The 22916-nt window shown below is 41.5% G+C and overlaps 1 protein-coding gene and 1 long non-coding RNA gene across 4 annotated transcripts in view; one reads left to right on the top strand and one right to left on the bottom strand.

The window, feature by feature from the left end:
- Nucleotides 1-22916, bottom strand: part of KIRREL3 (kirre like nephrin family adhesion molecule 3) — a 535939-nt gene that overhangs the window by 40482 nt on the left and 472541 nt on the right. For all 3 annotated transcript variants that reach the window (XM_072156677.1, XM_072156678.1, XM_072156679.1), the window contains 3 exons: nt 9372-9520; nt 5953-6080; nt 3965-4091 (listed from right to left, as the gene is read on the bottom strand). In XM_072156677.1, the coding sequence (XP_072012778.1) occupies nt 3965-4091; nt 5953-6080; nt 9372-9520 (404 nt within the window). The remainder of the gene's footprint in view (nt 1-3964; nt 4092-5952; nt 6081-9371; nt 9521-22916) is intronic.
- The window catches only part of LOC140135334 (uncharacterized), a 29403-nt gene continuing 25192 nt past the window's right edge, over nt 18706-22916 (top strand). Inside the window, exon 1 of the long non-coding RNA XR_011856500.1 lies at nt 18706-18813. This is a non-coding gene — a long non-coding RNA (uncharacterized lncRNA). The remainder of the gene's footprint in view (nt 18814-22916) is intronic.

Below are 22916 nucleotides of genomic sequence, written 5' to 3' on the forward strand. Positions count from 1 at the left end.
AGTAATGATAATGTAGTAGATGTTACCTGCTGCCTTATTAGCACCACAGGTAAGTACAGATAATGTAGGTGATGTTACCTGCCATCCTATGAAAGACCACAGGTAAGTACAGATAATGTAGTAGATGTTACCTGCCATCCTATGTAAGACCACAGGTAAGTAAAGATAATGTAGTAGATGTTACCTGCTGCCCTATTAGCACCACAGGTAAGCACAGATAATGTAGGGGATGTTACCTTCCATCCTATGTAAGAGAGACCACAGGTAAGTAAAGATAACGTAGTAGATGTTACCTGCAATCCTAGGTAACACTACCAGTAAGTAATGATAATGTAGTAGATGTTACCTGCTGCCTTATTAGCACCACAGGTAAGTACAGATAATGTAGGGGATGTTACCTGCCATCCTATGTAAGACCACAGGTAAGTAAAGATAATGTAGTAGATGTTACCTGCCATCCTATGTAAGACCACAGGTAAGTAAAGATAATGTAGTAGATGTTACCTGCTGCCCTATTAGCACCACAGGTAAGCACAGATAATGTAGGGGATGTTACCTGCCATCCTATGTAAGAGAGACCACAGGTAAGTAAAGATAACGTAGTAGATGTTACCTGCAATCCTAGGTAACACTACCAGTAAGTAATGATAATGTAGTAGATGTTACCTGCTGCCTTATTAGCACCACAGGTAAGTACAGATAATGTAGGGGATGTTACCTGCCATCCTATGTAAGACCACAGGTAAGTAAAGATAATGTAGTAGATGTTACCTGCCATCCTATGTAAGACCACAGGTAAGTAAAGATAATGTAGTAGATGTTACCTGCCATCCTATGTAAGACCACAGGTAAGTAAAGATAATGTAGTAGATGTTACCGGCTGCCCTATTAGCACCACAGGTAAGTACAGATAATATAGGGGATGTTACCTGCCATCCTATGTAAGACCACAGGTAAGTGGAAATAATGTACTAGCCATAACCTGCAGTTCTATGTAAAAGTACAGATAATATTTTAAATCACAAATGCATACCTGAAATCTATTTGCTGAGATTTTAGTTTTGATTATCACCTTTGCATATGCAAAAATCAACTAGAATACATGGGATCGCCTGGCTTGTCACTGGTTTCAGGCACTGAGTCTCGCCACTTTTCCCCGGTGACAGTCCTCTCCTTCTCCGATGCCTGATTTCCCCTCCCCCGCCCGCCTGCGTTGTTTCCTTACTGCTGGTTTTGTTTTCTGCTAGCTATTTAATTGTAATTAAACTCCTGCTGTCGATAAGGGAGCGCGAGCGGAAGGAAAACAATATCACTTTGCAAGGCACGGCAAGATAAAACCAAATGGTGCATTCCTCATCCTGGCTCAATGTGATGCCACCGGCGGATCTCCTTGTCGCTCCTGTGCGCTCCTTATTGCATTATCGCAGTATGTGTGTTATTTAGGGACAGAAGACCAACTGTGATCTGGGAAATTAGGAGATGTGGGCAGCCAGGCTGACATTCCCAATCTGACTTTAATCATTGTGGGGGCTAGGGGAGGGGGTCCTAATGCCTAAGGTCAAACTGTGCATCTTTCCCTTTGCACTCGAGTTGAGTCAGTTAAAGGGAATGATACTGGTGATGATGGGTGGATGTGTCAGGCTCTTTTATTTTGGCCCTTGGTTCATAGGTTGTTTTTTGGAGGAAATGTGTCTCTACAGTCTACACAACACTGTGATAACAAATGCTACTACAGTAACCAGTTTGAACTATGGCAGAGATCAACAAATGTTTCCAGTTTCTTATGTGGGTATTATCTTGCACAGGGTTACCACAGGTAGGGGATAATCTGATTGATGGGGGTTCAACTGCTGGGACCCCCTCCAATCACTAGAACAGACTCCCATGATTCATGAGAATGTAGATCCTGTTCTCACTAACTGAATGAAGTGGTAGATTGAGCATATGTACTGCTACTCCTTTCAATACTAATTTGGTTATCTCCTGCATTATCATATACAGTAAATTAAAGCGCCAGGGATACCTGAGCATTATGCCGAGCAATTCCCAATACTCTCATAGAATTAAATGAAGTGACAGGACACATTCATTACTTAGTGAGAAAAGCACCCACTTTCTCTTGGACTGTGGGGGTCCATCTGCTTGGATCAGATTGTTATCCCCTGCCCTCTGGATAGAGAATAAGAATCAATCTTGGTACACCCCAGTTAAATAAAAACAAAATAGGTCTCAGAAATCAGGGAGAGAGACGTAAATGGCTTTTAGACTATAGTTAGTAATATTAGGGATAACACGGTTACAGCTTACTGTCCCAAACGTTATTTCATACTAACATTTAGTCCATTGCACTCTGAGGACAGTGTTTCCACTTCTAACATATTCGGTATATTCGGGTAAACCACTGTAATAGTGGAAGCGGATTGGGCCCATATACAACTGGCGCCACTGAGTGTTATTCTGCCTTCTTAATAGGGACATAAGAAAGAATCTAATATTAAAGAGCTAAATCTACTGTTCTGCTTCGCTGCAAGAGATAAAGATATAAAAGTGATTTACTTCAGACTGGAGCACAGACAAGGACTGCCGCTTGTATGCGACACTTTCCTGGACACGAAGACCCAAGGTTCTTGTATAATCATGTTAATATACATCACAATAAAACAAAGTCCCCAATTCACCTCCAGAACAACAAATACAAATGCAATATAAAACAAATTACTGTATCTATTTGTAGAAAAGCAACCGTTACAGATGCCAAAAATGTTTCCATTGTTTGCTGACGCCCCTCTTGTTTAGGCTCCTCTTCCTCAGAGGCTGAGCTGGTTACAGAGAATGGCATCCATAATGGTGGTCACTATGTATGCCACACAGCTTTTCCAGGTGGAAATATACTAAAGAAAAATGAATACCATACAAATATCTGTTTGTGTTTAAGCTAATCTTGTTGGGAAAATGTATGCAAAATCCATCTCTTATTGAAATCAATGGAAATTCCCAAATGGGGTCAAAATAGGGCTTGTCAATCAAAATCATTGTTGGAAAGTTGTGGACCGGATTGCGCACAGCATTTTTCACTGTGTGAACATACACTTAAAATAAATCTTCGATCAAAATCAAACATGATAAACAAGGGACAATTACTCATAGATCCGGACAATGTGGTTGCAGTAATCTGCTTATGTTTGTCATTCATGACCTTTTTCCTTCTAAAATCAACTTTTACAATTATGATAATGGGTGTTACAATGGGGGTGTTGCCAAAGCCCCACTCTGCTGTAGCTTCATAGGCTGTTACACTGTGCAGGAGAACTTCCCTTTCCCTCCATGGAGGGGGGTTGTGAGACACTCACAGCGTATGAAGCTGCATCATGGAGGGGCTCTGGTAACATAAGCAGAAACCCTTCAGGCTCATTAGTATAATTTTCAAAGTTGAATTTAGAAGGAAGGAGACCTTGGATAACATAAGGAGATTACTACAGTCACAGTGACTGAATCTATGAGTAAGCATCCCTGGTTTATCATTCTTGATTTGTGGTTGTAGTGTTTACCATTCAGATTTCCCAGGACAGAATGGCAGATTTGATTTTTCTGGAGCGTTCCTTAGAAAGCTGGGTCATCAATATTATCAGAGGAATCCCCTTTATAAATCCCAATTTTAATGATTGATGAGGTATACAATAATATTAATGTGTTATATAATTAGGTGGATGGCTGCTCTATGGGATCCGTGATGGTTGTCTTTACCAGCTTTCCTATAGAAATAAACAGATTTATTAAAGAATTAGAAACAATGTGGCTTTAGCCTTCTAGTGACAGTGCCACACCTATCCGCAGGTTGTGTGCAGCACTGCAGCTCAAATTCATTCAACTGAATTCTGCTTGGCTATAAAACAACTTTTGGACTGATCTAATCCTGTCTCAGTGCCTCTAAGCCCAGGAGGCAGGACCTTGGTTGAATCCTTACCATTGACAGTTAAGGAGATCTCCCTCTCGCCAGCACCAACCCGTGGTACTACAGCTCGACAAACATATTTCCCAGCATCCTCTTGACGCACGTTTTTTATTGTCAAATAGTTGTCATTACTCAAGACCTAAGTAAAATATACAACAACAAAATTCCACAATTATTGCATAATCTGCCATCATTTACTCAGGCCTGTATGTAACATCTGTACAGGCAAAAATACAAATTTTCCTTAATAAAGGAACTTGGGGGGTATGGGAGGGGGATTTATCGCTACTTTTCTTCTAAATGTTAGAATAAAAAAGTCGCATATTTTTCTGCAGGCTTATTTGTGCACTATTTTGCAACTTTTCCACATTTACACCACAACTCATGGTGCACTTTTTTTCAATGGATTCCTTGTATTTATCTTAAAAATCCAGCTGTTTACACTAAATTTAGATGTATTCACCAACTGGGACTTTTTAAAAAGTGGCAAAAAAGTCACAAATGCTATGGAAGCACTCACCTGTCTAACTTCACCACCTTGAAAAAAAATTCAGGTTAAAAGAATGTAAAAATGCATTTAAAAAAAAACATTTTGGATCTAAAAGGCTTTATTTAGACACATCAAAAGTAGACTTTTTTGCACAAAAATGTGCGACTTTCTTTTAAATATAAAAAAATCAATCTCCCCATGATCTCTAGAAAATTCAATGTTGAAAATGCCATTTTCATTATGGCCACTAGATGTCAATATAGCGGACACACAATACAGTAGACAAGAAGGTTAAATAATTTTATGGTATTAACTACAAAAAGGATCTCAGAGATAAACCAAGACTGGTAGATTATCAGACATATCAGCAGAATATAATATTATACAGTATATTATATAGTAATTACTATAATCCAGGAACAATGATACCTTTCATATGATGGATCCTGCTCTGAAAACTATTAATAGACCCTCAGACTTACTGGTTGATTAAATGCATGATCAAAAGAATTCCATATTTTCATCAAGTTTACCCAAATGTCTTGTACCTTAGTAAGGCATAGTTATCAACACTATAATGCTGGTATATGTGGTCGTAAATGACAGATCTGACCTTCTGTATTTGCAATTCTAGAAAATATATTATTTGTGCTTGTCATTCCTTACGTGAACCCTGCTGGACATTTTGAGATGATAAAAATAAATAAGAAATTTTGAAAATAAAATTCTGCCTTTAATATGTTCGTGTCTGGACTATAAAGGCTCTGACCTCAGGAAAGTCAGTCTGTAATAGTTTCTTTTTGCCATTTTAACTTTGGAAATAAATGTCAAAGCTTCAGCCCGCGATCCTGCTCTGGTTGTAAAAACTCAGGCTATGAACTGGCTGGAGACTAGAATCGCAGTCCTGTCTTTACGAGACTGACGGCCGGTGTTAGGCTATTAAACAATGGCGCAGACACTGACTGATGGAAGTAAGTTACAATTCCTGTGCACGTCACATTGTTTCCTCTGTATGGAGTCACATGTTTATTTTTGCCTTGTGTAAGGGAAACTATGTTGGCTTCTCCATCATAAAAGTATAATCTTCAGGTCAATGCCAGAATGGGGCCTGCTTGTAACCTTATTATACAAAGGAAAGTAAGTGTTTACATTTATTATTTTTAACAACAAAGGTTGTCTCAATGAAAAGGAACATTCATCATTTTTAATGAGACTGGAAAACCTGTCCAGACCTTGTAGTACTCATACAGCTGGACAGCTTGTGACAATGCACAGAGCTCTCTCTAGCCACATTCTTTGTCAGTCAGTCAAAATGGCGAGCAAGAATATTGATATTCCCTGACAGTAACCAAAGATCTTAAAGATCTGCTAAGAGCCATAGCTATTAGGAGATAAAAGCCATGGAATCCAAGTCGCCACTGGGCTACACAGATGTGGTGAAACATTTCAATGATTTAAGTTATTGGTTTGTTAAGTTAAATTAAGAGATTTTTATATGAATTGTACTTACCACACCAGAGCCACGTTTCATCCACACAATGGTGAGAGAGGGGTTACCAATCCAGGCACAGTGGAAGGTGGCTTCTGATCCAAGATCCACTACAACGGATTCAGGTTCTGTGGCCATCCGAGGTCCAACTGTAGAGTACAAAAAGAAGTATAGTGAAATAGACCAATAAAATAGAATAATAAAAATAAAAGTGATACCAGCCCCGGCTAGAAAATTACCCCGTCCATGGAAAGTTGAATGGCGTAAAAAAACATTTGTTGTTGGCTTCCATACATCCTATCCAGGAATGACCAGTTTATTTCACTGTAGTGTGACTGAAGATGCCTTTTCAGTAACAATTTTATACATTTGACTTCATCTATGTATGTGATGCTGGTTCCTGGCTCTCCACCATCAGCTATAGTATAACTTTACTACTGCTCCTTCTCTTTGGATTCTTTATAGTTGTAAATACCTTCATTTACTTATCTTGATTTACATCAGGGGTCTCAAACTCAATTTACCTGGGGGCCGCTGGAGGTAGATTCTGGGTAAGGCTGGGCCGCATCAAGTTTTCCGCACAAAATGCGCTTACAAAATATCATTATTCAGATTCAAATGTCATGGCGTCTCCCAGCGCAAGGAAAGCCCCAAGCTGGGAGACATGTTTTCTCTATGAACGCGTCCTGTGCACCGAGGGGTCCCAAGCTCCTACCGCACTGAGCCCAGTCAGGGACACTCCATCCCCCCCTCCCCCCCGGTACTTGCCTCCCATCAAAGAAAAGATGAAGTCGCCGCTCTGACCTGCACCAAGTGCGTTCAGAGCGGCGACTTCATCTTCTTCAAGTACCGGAGGGAAGGGGATTAACCGGTTACGGGTCCTTTCCTGTTTTTTCATGTCCATTTTTCACTCCCCACCTTCAAAAATCTATAACTTTTTTATTTTTACACGTAAAGAGCTGTGTGAGGGCTTGTTTTCTGCATAACAAATTGCACTTCATAGTGATGGTATTAAATATTCCATGCCATGTACTCGGAAGCGGGAAAAAAATTCCAAATGCAATGAAAATGGTGAAAAAACGCATTTGCGCCATTTTCTTGTGGGCTTGGATATTACGTCTTTCACTGAGCGCCCCAAATGACATGTCTACTTTATTCTATGGGTCGTTACGATTAAGGGGATACCAAATTTGTTATAGGTTTATAATGTTTTTTACAAAAATTAAAACCTCCTGTACAACAATTATTTTTTTGATTTTGCCAACTTCTGGCGCTAATAACTTTTTTATACGTTGGTGTACGGAGCTGTGGGTGGTGTCATTTTTTGCGAAATTTGATAATATTTTCAATGATATCATTTTTAGGACTGTACGACCTTTTGATCACTTTTGATAGATTTTTTATATTTTTCAAAATGGCAAAAAAGTGCCATTTTCGACTTTGGGCGCTATTTTCTGTTACGGGGTTAAAAGCATTGAAAAAACGTTATCATATTTTGATAGATTGGGCATTTTCGGACGCGTCGATACCTGATGTGTTTATGATTTTTACTGTTTATTTATATTTATGTCAGTTCTAGGGAAAGGGGGGTGATTTGAAATTTTAGGTTTTTTTATTATAATTTTTTTTATTTTTAACTTTTTTGTATTTTTATTTATACTATTTTTCAGACTCCCTAGGGTACTTTAACCCCAGGTTGTCTGATCGATCCTATCATATACTGCCATACTACAGTATGGCAGTATATGGGGATTTTCCTCCTCATTCATTACAATGTGCTATCAGCACATTGTAATGAAGGGGTTAAAACGAAATAGCCTCGGGTCTACGGAAGACCCGAGGCTACCATGGAGACGGATCGCCGTCCCCCGATGACGTCACGGGGAGCGGCGATCCCAGGTAAGATGGCGGCGCCGCTATCTTTTTGAGGTGCCGGCAGCTTTGCCGGCAGCCATCGCTGTCAAAACACCCGCGATCGGTGCTAGCACCGATCGCGGGTGTTACCGGTAAGCCTTTGCTGCAATATGCAGCAAAGACTTACCGGCTATGGAGAGGGCTCGGCCCGTGAGCCCTCTCCATGCAGCGCGACCTGCCCTCTCCATGCAGGTGGGGGCCGCAAAATATTGTCCCGCGGGCCGCAGTTGGCCCGCGGGCCGCGAGTTTGAGACCCCTGATTTACATGATGCTTCATCTTTCATTAATATCCAGAGCTGCATGCACACTTCAGCTATTTGCCTTTAGAACTACACTTCAACAGTCAAGCATGTTTGTCATTTCTATACTATCACTATAACACTAATGTATGACCGCGATGGGCTATAATGTGGTATTTGGGAGCCTAATTTGAATTAAAAAGTGGATGGTCTTTACTGCAGGCTCATGGAAATCGGACACATTTCACCTCTTCTCTTGCGGCTTTCGAGGGACTGTTTGACTCTCACACCACACCACTGCACACCAACTCCCAAACTTATTTTATTTTACAGGATGAACTACATACGGACGAGCCCGGATTTGTGGGCAAATGGAAACAGGATCTGGGGATTGAATTTTCAGGATAAACAAAGGAATAAATTCTGATGAGATAGTACTGGGTTCCTGTAACATTCTATCCTGAGGTTCCAGACACCAGTTGGCTTTGCGGCAGTTCCAGAGGGACGATGTTACATATTTGTTTGGTGTGTGATAGACTTTGACCATTTTGAAGCAAGGTGTTCTACACCTATGGACAGTGTGTAATGCCTCAGCTAAAATAGGTATGTTATCAATTCTCCCGGGTAACGTTGGCTTACAGAAGAGAACCTCTTAGCTTTTTCTCATAGCTACATGTCATCCTGTGGCATTAGAGATTACCTATCACTCCACCCTTTGCCGAGTAGGTACAGGAGGTTTCCAATTTATATTGTATGGAAGAGGTCACAGCGGAAGTAGATATGACCACAGAGAAGTTTCTCTGCATTTGGCAACCATGGTTCCTTTTTAAAGATACCCCAGCATACACCGATTTGTTCTCGTAGTTCAGGTCCTGAGGACTTGTCCCACCCTCCCTCATATGTCTCCCCCTACTTCCTTGCTGTTCCTTACCTTCTCATTTCAAGCTCTTCTCCCTTTCTCCAACTTTTCCCTTTCGGTTCTATGATTCCATTTAGCTTTTCATATATCTTCAGGGATATACAGGGGTGAGCCATTTTGCACTTGCAGACCTCATGCTCTACTATGCTCATGCATTGAGTCTAGACGGTTTCATTATTCGATATGCATGAGACGCCTCAAAGTTATTTAACGATTTTGTCATTTTCCATAGGTACAGGTGTATTTTCTGTAATATCTGGTTCCTGCAAAATCCTTCATGTTCGTGTACTATTGAATGTATTTATTCTGGAGTAAGCAATTTGTGTTTTGACTAAACTATTTTGAATATAAAAATTGGAGGGTCTTACAATAAACATCTACTGTTCTGCTGATGTTAGTGCTGCCCAAGGCATTGGTGACCTCGCAGGATACTGGCTCTGAGAAGTACGAATAGTCGACCACTGTCTCATATGTTTCTTCTGTCACCTCCTTAAGAAGTTGTCCACCTTTAGCCCACCTAGAAGCCAGAACAGTGAATGTGAGATACTTAAAACACTGTAAAGATATAACCACAACCACCAGTAGAAGAGTGAAAATTTACAGATTATTCCGAATATTTTAAAGCATGATTCATTATATAGGTCGTATAACAGGAAAATTTAATGCTTACAACTAAAATTCTTCCTGATCAGTTTTTACTCACTGAAACCACAAATATTTGTGACAGGTGACATCTAAAGATAAAAAAAATACTACAACAAATACAGAGTTATAAAAATGGACCTCACATAACAGAAAACCTCATGGACTGGTGTCCGTCTATGGTTTACAGTGAGATTCCTTGCTGTATCACAGCCATTCTCCAGCTGGTTTTGGATAATGGAAGGAAAACATTCGGATAGCAGAAGCAATCGCAGCCATTGACAGGGACAATTACATCCGTACATTTAGAGCTGGAGCCTCCATTAGCTGCTCATGTTGTTTGATATTAGCTCAGAACATTGAGTCTTTAATGTTCGCACATTACAACATTCATTAGCCACGTGGCTACTGGGCACAATGCAGGAAATGAAAGAGCATTTATAATTCATTATGGTTACGAAGCCCAAAATATTATGTACGGTCACTGAGTCTAGAGCCCGATACAGAGTGTGCTGTGATGTGGTCATTCAGTAGCAGAATTTACACAGATATAACAAGGTATCAGTGTGGTCCACAGCATTGCCATGGATCATGCACTGCAAATCTCTCTATGGATAACTTCATATCCATGTCATAAGTACATACAATGTAAAAGAACACATGAGGACACAAGTAAGAAATACAGGCCTTATGTAGATGTGCACATAGGTTGGGTTTACATAGGGGGCAATAAGAAGGAGGCATATGGGGTACCCTCCAATAGCATATCTACCATGACATCTTCTCCTAGTTAAATGGGTTGACCAAACATTTACTATTTTCCATTATCCACAGGATATAGGATGCCTGGCTAATAAATGTGGTTCTGCCTTCTGGGACCCACGCTGATGACAAGAATGTGGATCCTATTCCCCCAAATAACTGGACTAGCAGGTTCAACATCTGCCCTGCACTTCACGTACTAGTTATAAGAGTGCCATAAGAGCGGAGTACATTGTTTGTCTCTAGCCGTGCCATGTTGAATGAATGGAGCAGCAGAGTACATGCTCAACCTACCATTCCCTTCCTTGTGATCATTGGGGTCCAAGATGTTGCCAAAATCAGCATGTTATTCTCTAGTAGATAGGTGATAAAAATAAATCTTTGGTCAACCCCAACTAATTTGAAAATACAAATAGGTGGAGCAGCACAGTAATATAGCGGTTTTTAACAAAAAAAAATAGGGTGCCATGCTCAGCTAGCCTGACTCTCAGGGAAAGCGTATGTAAAGTCCAAAGAAAAGCTATTGAGGCAGCACATCCGTTGAAAAAATAGGGGTTTATTCACCCAAAGTGCAGGTGCAACATTTCAAGCCCCTCAATGAAGCTATTTTCAAGCATAGAAACAATTGTTATAGGGAGTTATATATACACCCAGGAAGTGACATCATCAATTACCTATACGCATTTCTGATGTGGATAAAACACTTTTCAATATAGTGAAATAAAGGTGTAAAATAGATACATCATTCATATTGTGTTATACAGTACATATAGTGATCATAAAATACACATAGCGTTCCTATTATGGACTGATACTCATTATTCTCTGGGATCCCTCAATATGACATGGGTGAAATAGTTGCAAGTGAGTCGGTGTGTTGCTTGGAAACCATTGCTCAGGCTGGAGTACGTAGCCACTTGGCCTGCTCAAATGACTGATCGGCATTCCTGGACAAAATACCTGAGAGGTGACTGGTTGATTGGGAGGTGTTACCTAGTAGTAACTGAAAGTTAAGTGGTTAATGGTAACAGTGGCGTAACAACAGCTGTAGCAGCCGTAGTGGTTGCTATGGGGCACGTGCTGCTAGAGGGCCCGGGATGGACATGAAACCAAAATTTAGTGCTGTTCTCCTGGGCCCCTCCCCTGCCTGTGAACAGCACAGCAGTAACGCCTGCTGTGCTAAACATAGAGCCGCACACCTGTGTCGGCCGCCCACTCTCCCGCCCCCCCCTGATGCAACACATCCTCCCCGCTGGTACGTGCCCCTGCCCTCCTGCCGCCCACCCGCCTCCACGATCCCCTGCCCGCCCACCGGCATGTCTTCCCGCCCGTCCCCCTCAAAGTCCCCCTGCCCGCAAATTCATTTTAAAAGCTATTAGAAAATACAATTTATACATTAATGAAAACTTGATGATATGTGCCAAGTCACATGATCTAGTTGTGAATCAGCTGGTGCATAAACAAGTAATCGGTACCTGGCATCTCAATGTTTATATCGGCATAAATATTCAGAATGTAAGAATCGTGTCTCTCACTGTAGTCTGCGCATGACCGAAAAAAGTGTTTTGCACATGTGCAGTCTCAGAGTGAGATCGCAGCAGCCATTAGGAGTGAGGGCAGCCCACGCTATCAAAGACATATAGCTGTATGCAGCAAAATGGTGACAAAACAGACTGACTACACAGACTTATTGCATGAAAACTACATCATTAACAGGTCAGTATAGTATTGAAAGATAATAGTGAATCTCTTAAAGGAAACCTACCCTCCAGTATGATCTACACTGACTCTAAAACAGACCATAGGTTCGCCAGTGTCAGGCGCGTGGTGTGCTAAAGGTGCAACGCTCACCGACTTTCATTCAGAGGTTTTTCAAACTTACACAAGCACATGGTGGGAACGCCCACTCTGCCGGCCGCCACGCCCTCTACACTTCCTTCATGTCCACATGTCTTGGAGGTGGCATAATCACTGTTATAATGGCAAATTCTTGAATTTCGCAAGAATTTGGGATTATTTCACTACTTGTACGCCAGAAAACAAGCTGGCATGGAAGCAGTGATAACTCTCTCCCATTATGTATGAGCTGAACTTTAACTACTAAAATGCTATGTCAATGGAATGGAATTGGAATGATACCATCTTCTTGATATGTAACCAGCACAGCGCGAGTTAACACTTTCCCCCAGACGTCCAAGGCAAAATGTACTGTCATATAATTAGCACTCTTGTTAATGGCGATTAGCACTTCGCAGCTCCTCTCATAATGTTTAATTAAGACATCTGCATGTTGAGATGTTAAACTGCAAGCACCTTTTTTTAATGAGGGTGTTGCAAACGGGAAACCGATGAAAGTTGCGTTTAAACGATTCTCAACGATGAAATAGAATACCTGCTGTTTATCAGATGTGAAATGGCAGCGCTATTTAATGGGAGATTAGTCATCACGCTTACTGGGGTCTGGGAGAGTTGTGGTTTGGTCAGGGTTTGATGGCAACTGGTAAAAGACACTTGATTGTCAACATCAACTATAAATCATGTCATCTTTTTAAAGATGGACGCTTGTAAAGACGCTTTGAGATGAAACATTTCACCTGCACTGATACATTGTAACAAACTGTCAGGGTATGCAGGAGCAGTGTGTCTAGAACACATGTAATGGCTTGTGGCCCTAGAGATATGGGGGGAACCGCTACACCCATACAGTCACCTATTTAACCCCTTAACGCTGAAGCCACTTTTCACCGTCCTGACACGGCCCATTTTTTCAAATCTGCCCTGTGTCACTATAAATGGTTATAATATTTGAAACGCTTTAACATATCCAAGTGATTTTAAAATTGTTTTCTCGTGACACATCGTACTTCATGTTAGTTGAAAAACTTTGGTGGTATGTTTTGCATTTATTTATGAGAAAATCAGATATTTGGTGAAAATTTGGAAAAATTCCCGATTTGCAAACTTCAAAATGTTCTACTTTTTCCACACATAGTCATAACAGAAAAAAAACTTAATAACTAACATTCACATAGTTTTTTATGCATACTCTTATTTTTGTAGGATGTTATGGGGCTTTGAACGTTAGGTGCAATTTTTCACATTTTCATAAAAAAGCCAAAATCCTGCTATTGAGGGACGTGCTCTGGTTTCAAGTCACTTGAAAGGCCTAAATAAAAGTAAAACCCCATAAATTACCCCATTATAGAAATTACACCTCTCAACATATGTAAAACAACTTTTATGAAGTTTGTTAACCCTTTAATTGTTTTACAGGGTTTAAAACAAAATCGGATACAATTTTGAAAGTAAATTTTTTGGGCTAAATTAATGTGTTTTTCAAAAAATTTACAAATTCTCAGTGGATAAAATACCAAAACGCTCCACAAAATTTGATACCCAATCCCTCCCTCATATAACAATCCCCCATATGTGGTGGTAACCTGCTGTATAGGGACACGCCAGGGCATGGAAGGGAAGCTGCGCCATTCAGAGCAGATTATGCATTGTCACTTTTTATTGGCTATACAATCTTTATTTTTTTGGCAATTCGGACATATAAGGGCTTATTTTTTGCGACATGAAATGCACTTTACAAATACTTCATTTTAGTGGGTCATTAGCTTATTGATGAGATTTTATTAACTCTTTAATGTATGGGTGAAAAGAAAATTGTCAATTTTGGTTTCCTCTATTTTTGTATTTTTTGGGGGTCGTACACCGTACACTAAAAATACTATAATATCTTTATTCTACAGATCACTACGAGCTGGTTTTAGGGCTTATTTTTTGCATGTTGAGTTGTTCTTTTCAGTGATACCATTTTGGCATACATAACTTTTTTTGATCACTTTTTAGAACATTTTTGTGAAGAGATTTTATGAAAAATTTACATTTTTGGCGAGTTTCTCGTGTTTTGTTTTTACGGCATTCACCGAACGGGTCCAGTAATATTACTGAGTTATTGTACAAATTGTTACGGACGCGGCAATACCAAATATGTGGGGGTTTTCTAGTGATTTTGTGTTTTATTACTTTATTAGATATGTATAGGGAATGTTTGTGTTTAGGGGACTTTAACTTTATTTAATTCATTCTTTTTATTAATAAATGTATATATGAAGTGTTTTTAACATTTTTTTTTACCATAACAGGTTGGCTTGAACAAGCGATCCTCTGATCGCTCGTTCAAGCTCTTCTTCACATAATACAGTGTAATACAGATGTATTACACTGTATTATGTGACACACTGAGCATGCTGCGCATGCTCAGTGTGTCACAGCCGGGTCCTGCCAGGAGGCAGGACCCGGCTCCCGGAAGAAGCTGCGTATCCCCGGGGTACTGGCAGACCCCGGGGATGACAGCGGAGGATTGGACTCCCCGGTAAGCGCCGTGGGGGGGTCCGATTTGGCACATGGGACCCTTGCACGCCGCGATCACACGAGACGGGTGCCAGCTGTAACATACAGCTGGCACCCCATGCTTCTGGTAGCGGCTCCGTTCAGGAGCCGGTACCAGAAGCATGACGTAATAATACTGCAAATTGCGGGAACACACCTCCCCCCATGCAGTATTATTACGTCAAATGTCGGGAAGGGGTTAAGAAATGTGGAACAAATCAGTTGTCCAGTTTGCTATATGACTTGTATTCTACAACTTTCCTCTATGCAGGTTCTACCTGTAATTTGCAGTCCAGACCTAGGTGATGATGCCGGTCTCTATGAAATGCTTTTTATTTCTTTTTTTTTGTTTTTACCAAGTTTTAATATTTTATTAGAAGAAGGCAACTCCCCACAGAAAGTTAAAATAATCGGACATCTCAGTGAGCTCCTTTTCCTCTAGTGAGTAATATGGAATTCAGCAAAGTCAATTACATTTTATCAGTAAGGGAAGGAACATAAGAGGAAAGGTGTCAGCAATTAATATTTATTGTTAATGGTTCTTAGGACAACCCAAAAGTTGTAAAATCCAATTGTCACAGAGACCAAAAAAATTCCGCCTGGGATTACAATAATAAAATATACAGTTCCGATTTACACACAAATTCAACTTAAGAACAAACCTACAGAACTTATCTTGTACGTAACCTGGGGACTGCCTGTATTACAAAGTACAAAGTCTCTTAGATTCACTTGAGCTATAGATCTATGACAAAGCACGCTCTACTAGTCACAGTTTAGTCACAGTCCACAGGATAGGGCTTAACTTGCTGATCATTGGGGGTTGGCTGCTCCGTTGATCTTGGGGTGCGACAGGGGTACATCAGATCACCGTTCTTGTGATCTGTGGGGGTCCCATCGTTCAAACCCCTGCCGATCAGCAGGTTAGGCACTATCCTGTGGCTAGGGCCTAACTTGCTACAATGAGACAACCCCTTTAAGCTGCTGCTCACAGTGCTACTATTCCTAGTTAGAGGATGTTCTCTGATAAGTAAGGCGATCCTTGGTCTTTTCCGTAGGGAAGCTCCATATTCTGAGGCTCCTTACTTTTGGTCCTTAGATCTAATATTTCTTATTATACAGCCTTCCAATCTGAGAGTCCTTATTCTTCTGTTACCTATGCCAGTGCTCCTTACTCTTGGGCTTCATATCTACAATTCCTTATTAAATTGCCCTCTATTCATCAGCACTTGAATCTGAGGCTCCTTATTGTTTGGTTTTTATGCTCAGTACTCAGATCGCAAGCTCCTTATTTTGCTGCTTCGGGAGATCATTAATTTGTGTGACCAGGAAACATTTTTCTTCTTCTACAAACACCATTCATAATAAATGAAGGCGAATTTCTTCCCATTAATTACTTCTAAAAATATTGTTGTTTTGACCTCGAGCTGCCTCCAGTGCACATGATATAATGAACACGTCTTGGTGGCAGCTTGACGAATGCCTCCTAGTTCTCTGCACTCAGTGCCTTGCGCCACTTATGACAATTGGAACCGCATATAAATGATAAAATGCACAAAAAGTAACAATGTCTGATGTGAAATTAATTGCACTGGACTGAGCGCCTGTCTTAGCCGAGCAGGAATCTCATTTATAACAGTGTAGCATGCGTGGTTATACTGTGCAGGTGCTGTGGCTATACTCAACATCACTCATCCTGAATATGGGCTGTCCTGGGTCAACCATCTGTTTCTTCATAACAAGGACAGAAATCCCAGTCATGAAGATTATAACAAGCCTATTGCCACTATTTATCGGGCAAACACCAACAGACCCCCATTTCATATCTGGTGCAAATTTTCACAGCTTTATATGATGTTCTCCTGATACTGTAAAATGCTTTGTGGAATTGGTAAGGGACGGGTGACAACTGCTGATCCCCTTGGTCCTGTATGTCTAGCTCAGTCTTGGTCCTACTTGTAATTCTAGAGGAAAGATTTTTGAATCTGCCATCTTACATAGTGAATACCACAACATATGCCAATTAGAACATGGATGTTAACACACATTAAAGGGGAATGCTAACTTAAAGGAAATCACCCATCAAAATCAAGCATGATAAACCAGGGACACTTATTCATAGATCCAGGCGCCATAGCTATGGTAATCTTTGTATCTTTGTTATGCTTGACCGCCTTTCTTCTAAAGGTGAGTCTAAAGGGGGGGGGGGGGGGAGGAAGCAGCAGCAATCTATGTTTGTATGCCTGTGTCTGCTCATGCATTCTTACTCTCCTTCACACCATCCCCCTCCCTCCCCTGACTGCTCAATGCTCATGACAGGAAAGGGCGGGAGATGCATGAGTGTGGAGGAGAGGAGACTGACACAGGCACACACAGGCTGCAGCTGCCTTCCACCTTCCTCCTGGGACTCACCACATCTGGGACTCACCACATGGTGCTAGTAGGGAGCCAGGTAATGTAACATAAACTACTGAAATGATACAGAATGCTAACAATGGCATTTTTAAAATCAGTATAACATAGGCTATAGCAGTGATGGTGAACCTTTTAGAGACCGAGTGGCCAAACTACAACCGAAATCCACTAATTTACCTTGAAGTGCCAACATGGCATTTTTAGCAGTAACTTATTGCTACCTGTTCTTCCACATCTTTCAATTGTATTGGGCCCCCTGAAGCCACCAATACAGTTGAAAGAAGGAGGGCAAATTCAGACTATCATTGTAGCTTCTCTGTAGGGTCTCTCTGTACAGGAAAAATAGTGGGTCCAGCAGGAGGACCTCCAAAGATAATGCAGATTAGTCCACACCTACTAATTTTAACTGCAGTTCCAAACAGCCAATGAAGGGTTGCTTTAAAATAGCATGGAGGGCAGCTTCTCTTAAGATGCCTGGGACTGCAGGAAGATTTGGTGGATTTGGTTCTATTTGGTGAACTCTGTCCTGGGGCGATGACCTGAGTGCCCACAGAAATGGCTCTGAGTGCCACCTCGGGCACCCGTGCCATAGGTTCACCACCAATGGGCTATAGGATCCTGTCACCAGCTATAAATTACATTCCAGGTGACAGGTTTGCTGTAAGGCAGCTTCTACTCTTACTGACCATTTGTATTCCCCCAATGCTTTTTAACCCCACACATGACCAAATTCCCAATGCAAAAACAGATAATTTCTGCAGACTAGAGAACCTGTAACTGTTGCCATCTTCATGCCGACTTCTGTTTAATTCAGGGAATCTGGATTGATCTGTTACCGCCATCAGCCCTAGTCTTTACCGCCTTGTCACTGGGACTGATGCACACACACACAGGATCACTACTTTTAATGCTTCTTTCACACACAAAACAAGGAAAATTTTGCTGAGAACATTTCCACCTTTACGTTATTGATACTTAAGGGTTTTCAGTGTTTTAGGTATCAGAATGGATTTTCCCTCATGAGATCAAGAACAGCAGAGCGCGCCCGCTCTTGACTGAATCGTCTTTGTGCCAGTTCCCATAACAACATAAGACGGCAAAGAGCGCAGGGCATATTCTCTCGTCACAGCCAGATAAAGGGGTCCCAGCGCAGCGGCCCCTGGTTCATCCAGCCTCAGAAGTTGCAGATACTTCACACGCAGTCAACGCAACCTGTAAAAAGCTACCAAGGAATGTGGTTACAATGCTTCTGAGCTCATCCTCTTAAAGAGGCAGCAATTTAAAAACAAACCTTGATAATCCTGCACAATAGTTGATATTTTGGCTACTTATCTTCCTTAAAGGGGTACTTTGAAGTTATCAAATTAATTGGCAGAAATAGGTTACTGTTAAAAACAACAAGGTTATTTATGTTCACCTCTTGTCTTGCCCATGCTCCAGTGCCATGCCTTACAACATTTCTGGTCTCTTTGTGTAGATTGGGGCTATGGTGGAAGCGTCACATCAATGGCACATTGGTAATGCAGCCCGTATACAAACAGGGGCCTGCAGTGCCATGAGCTGCCATGCTGGACCAGAGGGGTGAACAGGAAAGTAAGTCAAAGTTCCTTTGTTTTTTTTAGAACAACCCCTGTTGGTTCCCAGAAGTTTTTAAAGGAAACCTACCACTTGAAGTGGCAGGTTTCAGATGGAAATACCGAGCACCAGCTCAGGGTGAGCTGGTGCAGGAGCTGATTTTTGTTAGTGTTTTTAACCGCTGTATTGCGGTTTAAAACACTTTTTAAACTTTATAGCCGGCGCAGGGAGGTACGCGCTCGGCGCTTACCATGCACGCGGCTCTCCTTCACTTCCTATGGAGCCGTGCGCACGGTCGCGCGTATAGTAAGCGCCGAGCGCGTACCTCCCTGCGCCGGCTATAAAGTTTAAAAAGTGTTTTAAACCGCAATACAGCGGTTAAAAACACTAACAAAAATCAGCTCCTGCACCAGCTCACCCTGAGCTGGTGCCCGGTATTTCCATCTGAAACCTGCCACTTCAAGTGGTAGGTTTCCTTTTATTTATATCTGTAATGGATGTATGAATGAGTACCCAAAATGTAGCTTTTGAGCTGTTTGGAAATACTGCTATTGTAGAATTGACCAGAAAATTGGGCATAATAGTCAGACGGCCACATTGATAATTCTATATTTACACAATTCTAGAAAACGCAGGGTGACTCTGTAATGTCAGGTGATTTGTTTGTCAGGGCGGCCTTAGCAAACACCAAGCGATTCCTGTCACAATGACAGCTTGGAACAAGCGCAGGTATTCACTCTCATCTGCTCTCTGTGAATTATAAATTAGTTCTCATGTGCAGAAAGTAAAGAGGTAGCTTCCTATGCAGTTGAGGGTGTTCCTTCAATAAAGCTGAAGGGTAATCTCCCTCAGAAGTTAGTTGGGGGCCAACAGCATATGGAGTAGCGGGGTGTAAAATATTAATACAATGTTGTGTCTTTTTGTCCAGAACACACTGTATAATATAAATCATTGGCTCATAATTTAGTATTTTAATATTATACCCAGGGATTGGAGGAGAGGGAGGAATTGGCTAATGTCTGATTCCATCTTCTGAGAAGTGGATAATTATATATCCAAAAATATACACAATGTACTAGAAGTCCTATGTAACACTACAAATAACACAGTAATGGCTCAGACCACAGATAATGTAGTAGAAGTTATCTGCAATCCTATATAACACCACAAATAACACACAATGGCCTAGATTTATAAAAAGTGCAGTACTCACAAATGTGCAGGGTGCACCAGATTGATGAATACTGGTGCTCGGTCTTCAATTATATGAACCCCTCCATTTTATTTTTGGTGCACATTTAATAGATAGCGTGCAAAACAATTCTGTCAAGTCGTTAACTGGGTCACAGACTCCACTAAACAGTAACACACCCCTTTAAGTGCAGATTCTTCCTGTCTTGTCAGACACAGTGCAGTCATGACACAAAACTGGCGCAGACACTTTATAAATACATGTTCAGGCAGATTGCATGTTCTCTCTAGTGAAAATCAGAAAACTGGCGCAGCCACAATAATAGATCTGGGTTAATATTCCTGAGTACAGATAATAGAGACGCAGCATGCAGTCCTATATTATACCAGATAACTTAGTGTTAACAGTCTGAGGTAAAGTAGATAATGGGGCTCATTTACTAAGGGTCCGTGGAGCGCATTTTCGTCTTGCTCCAAATTACCCTGTGATTTTGGCGCACGCGATCGGATTTTGGAGCATCAGTGCCGGCTTGTCCGGGGACAGGCCGTCGGACAACCCGACGGATTTGGACAACGCGCAGGATTTAACATTTAGAAGTGAAGAAGCAGGTGAACTCTGGCGGAACTCGGCGCAGAAGCGACACATGCAGGAACTTGGGCACACGATCTTAGTGGATTGCAGTAGACCGGAATCCTCGTCGGAGAATGCACCGCGGGATCACGACAGGACCGGGTAAGTAAATCTGCCCCAATATGTGCAGCGAAAAACGAGTGCCTGTCCTACATAGAAAAGGTGGAGTCTAAATTGGGGCTGGTAGCTTTTCTGTTTCTTGTAGTCGAGTCATGGTGGCTACCTGCCACTAATGCTCCATGTGTTGCAGTGGGTGCGTAATAACAAGAGGGTGGTGGAGGTAAAGCCCTGGGAATCACAAATCTAATGCAGCTTTTTTGGGCTGAAGGATTGACAGCTGAATAAATAAAATGAAAGTACAATTTCTATTAGCATTAAGCCTCTTTTTAATCAAATCCAACTATAACCATCTATGGTGCAATACATTTATGGTCCACTCTGAGGCTCTGAGCACCTTTGTTGTATTGCTTTCGGTACTCGAGGCTACAAGCACACCGTGTGAAAAAATGCAACAGATTTTCTGCTTGCCAAAAATCCATTGGTCATAGGTATAGGTAGCATTTTCTAATGTAAGGGATATTACCCATAGCAATTCCACATACATCAATTGCATTCAATGCCAGCTCTGTTGCATATAACAATTTTGGCCCAGGTAGATCTGTAGACCATCCAGTTGACAATTACTGAGCTGGATAGACAGTTGGTGATGCACGTTACCGGCTGTTACATCTAAGCTATGCCGGCAGCACCAGATATCGGAGCGAGGAAGTTCTTGAATGTACCTGACAGTCAATAATGAGGCCGATATCTGCTTTTTAATTAAATTAGTGCTATCAGTCGCAGCTGTGTCTGGGGGAGAATCATGTACAAGCCTCATGTGCGACTGGTGATCAATGGAAGCAACCAGGAAAAGTGAGATTACTGGCTGAAATATTCCTGGTATATTGTATTTGTGTAATCAATGACGCGCATGGACCTTCCTGCCAGGAGATAGGGATGAAAATGCCTTCAATCTGCTTATTTGTCTCAGATTCTAGAACTGTAAGGAAATAGAAGGAAGGAAAGTCGCTGCTCATTTTCTAAGCTTCATTTAGTAAGTTCATAAACAGGATTTAATGGCGGTGGCTTAGCCATTAGGTGGGACGTTCCAGCTGTAAGGAGACCCAGAGCGGCTTCATTTAAAGCAACGCCAGCGGTGGTGGGTATTTTATGCTCAGGAAGGTATTCAGATTATGGAAGCACCATTTCATCCGTCGGCTCCTCGCACATAGTAAATAATGGAATGTTTCCCTTCTGTGGCGGCAGAAGCTGCTTTACTGCTTTCCTTAACGGCTTCACTTCTGCTTGCATTGCTTGTTCAAGCGTTATTTGTAAGAAGCAATGATAGCTGGAAATAAAATGGCAGCTTGTGTTACTAACATTAACGATCGTCTTCAAGTTGTTTTTGCTCTTTACAGACAGCATGGGAATCAGGGTTTTTGTAACCCAATCATAGTCTTTCGAATATTGGTGGTATCACTAGTCGTATTAATGGCTTAAAACTGTATGAGGACAGATAATGGTTGTCTGTGGTAGTCACTGAGGATAAATAAGCCTCCTAGAAATACATAATGCATGTGAATTCTATGGGGCTTATTTACTAAGGGTCTGTGGACACACTTTCGGGATTTGCGCCACTGGGACAAGTATTTAACTGGGGATGGTGTTGCATGCGATCGGATTGTGGTGTGGCTGCGCTGGATTTCATGCGACAGAAATGGGAGGGGACAGGCCATCAGACGATCCGACTGATTCGGACTGAGCATGGGATTTAACTTTCAAATTGTGTCACAAGATCAAGCACTTACATGCACCAGGAAGAAGACAGTGAACCCTGTCGGACCTGAGCGGGGGAACGACATATGCAGGATATCGGGCACACAATCATAGTGAAACACGGCACAGTGCATGATCGTCAGACAATGCACTTTCGTGAACTCCGCAGGACAGTGTAAGTAAATGAGCCCCAATGTGTCCAGGATGATGATGCCTTGACTGCCCCATATATTGTATATACGTGGAGGATGTTTTATGTGGAGAATAGTGTGGTGAATGCAGCAGATAATCACTTGTAAGGTACTAGATGTCACTAATGTCTGTGTACCATCCGTTCTATAAGTAGGTCCCTTGCAGTGCCAGTAATTATACTCACTGCAGCCACAATTTGCCTCATAAGTAATATCCTTCTAATGGCCAAATGAATGAGTTGCATCTGTGCCTTAGAACCCTTTAAGGGAAGAACTGATCCTCTATGGAGGAC

This window comes from Engystomops pustulosus, chromosome 6, assembly GCF_040894005.1.
Source record: "Engystomops pustulosus chromosome 6, aEngPut4.maternal, whole genome shotgun sequence".
Classification (NCBI taxonomy): domain Eukaryota; kingdom Metazoa; phylum Chordata; class Amphibia; order Anura; family Leptodactylidae; genus Engystomops; species Engystomops pustulosus.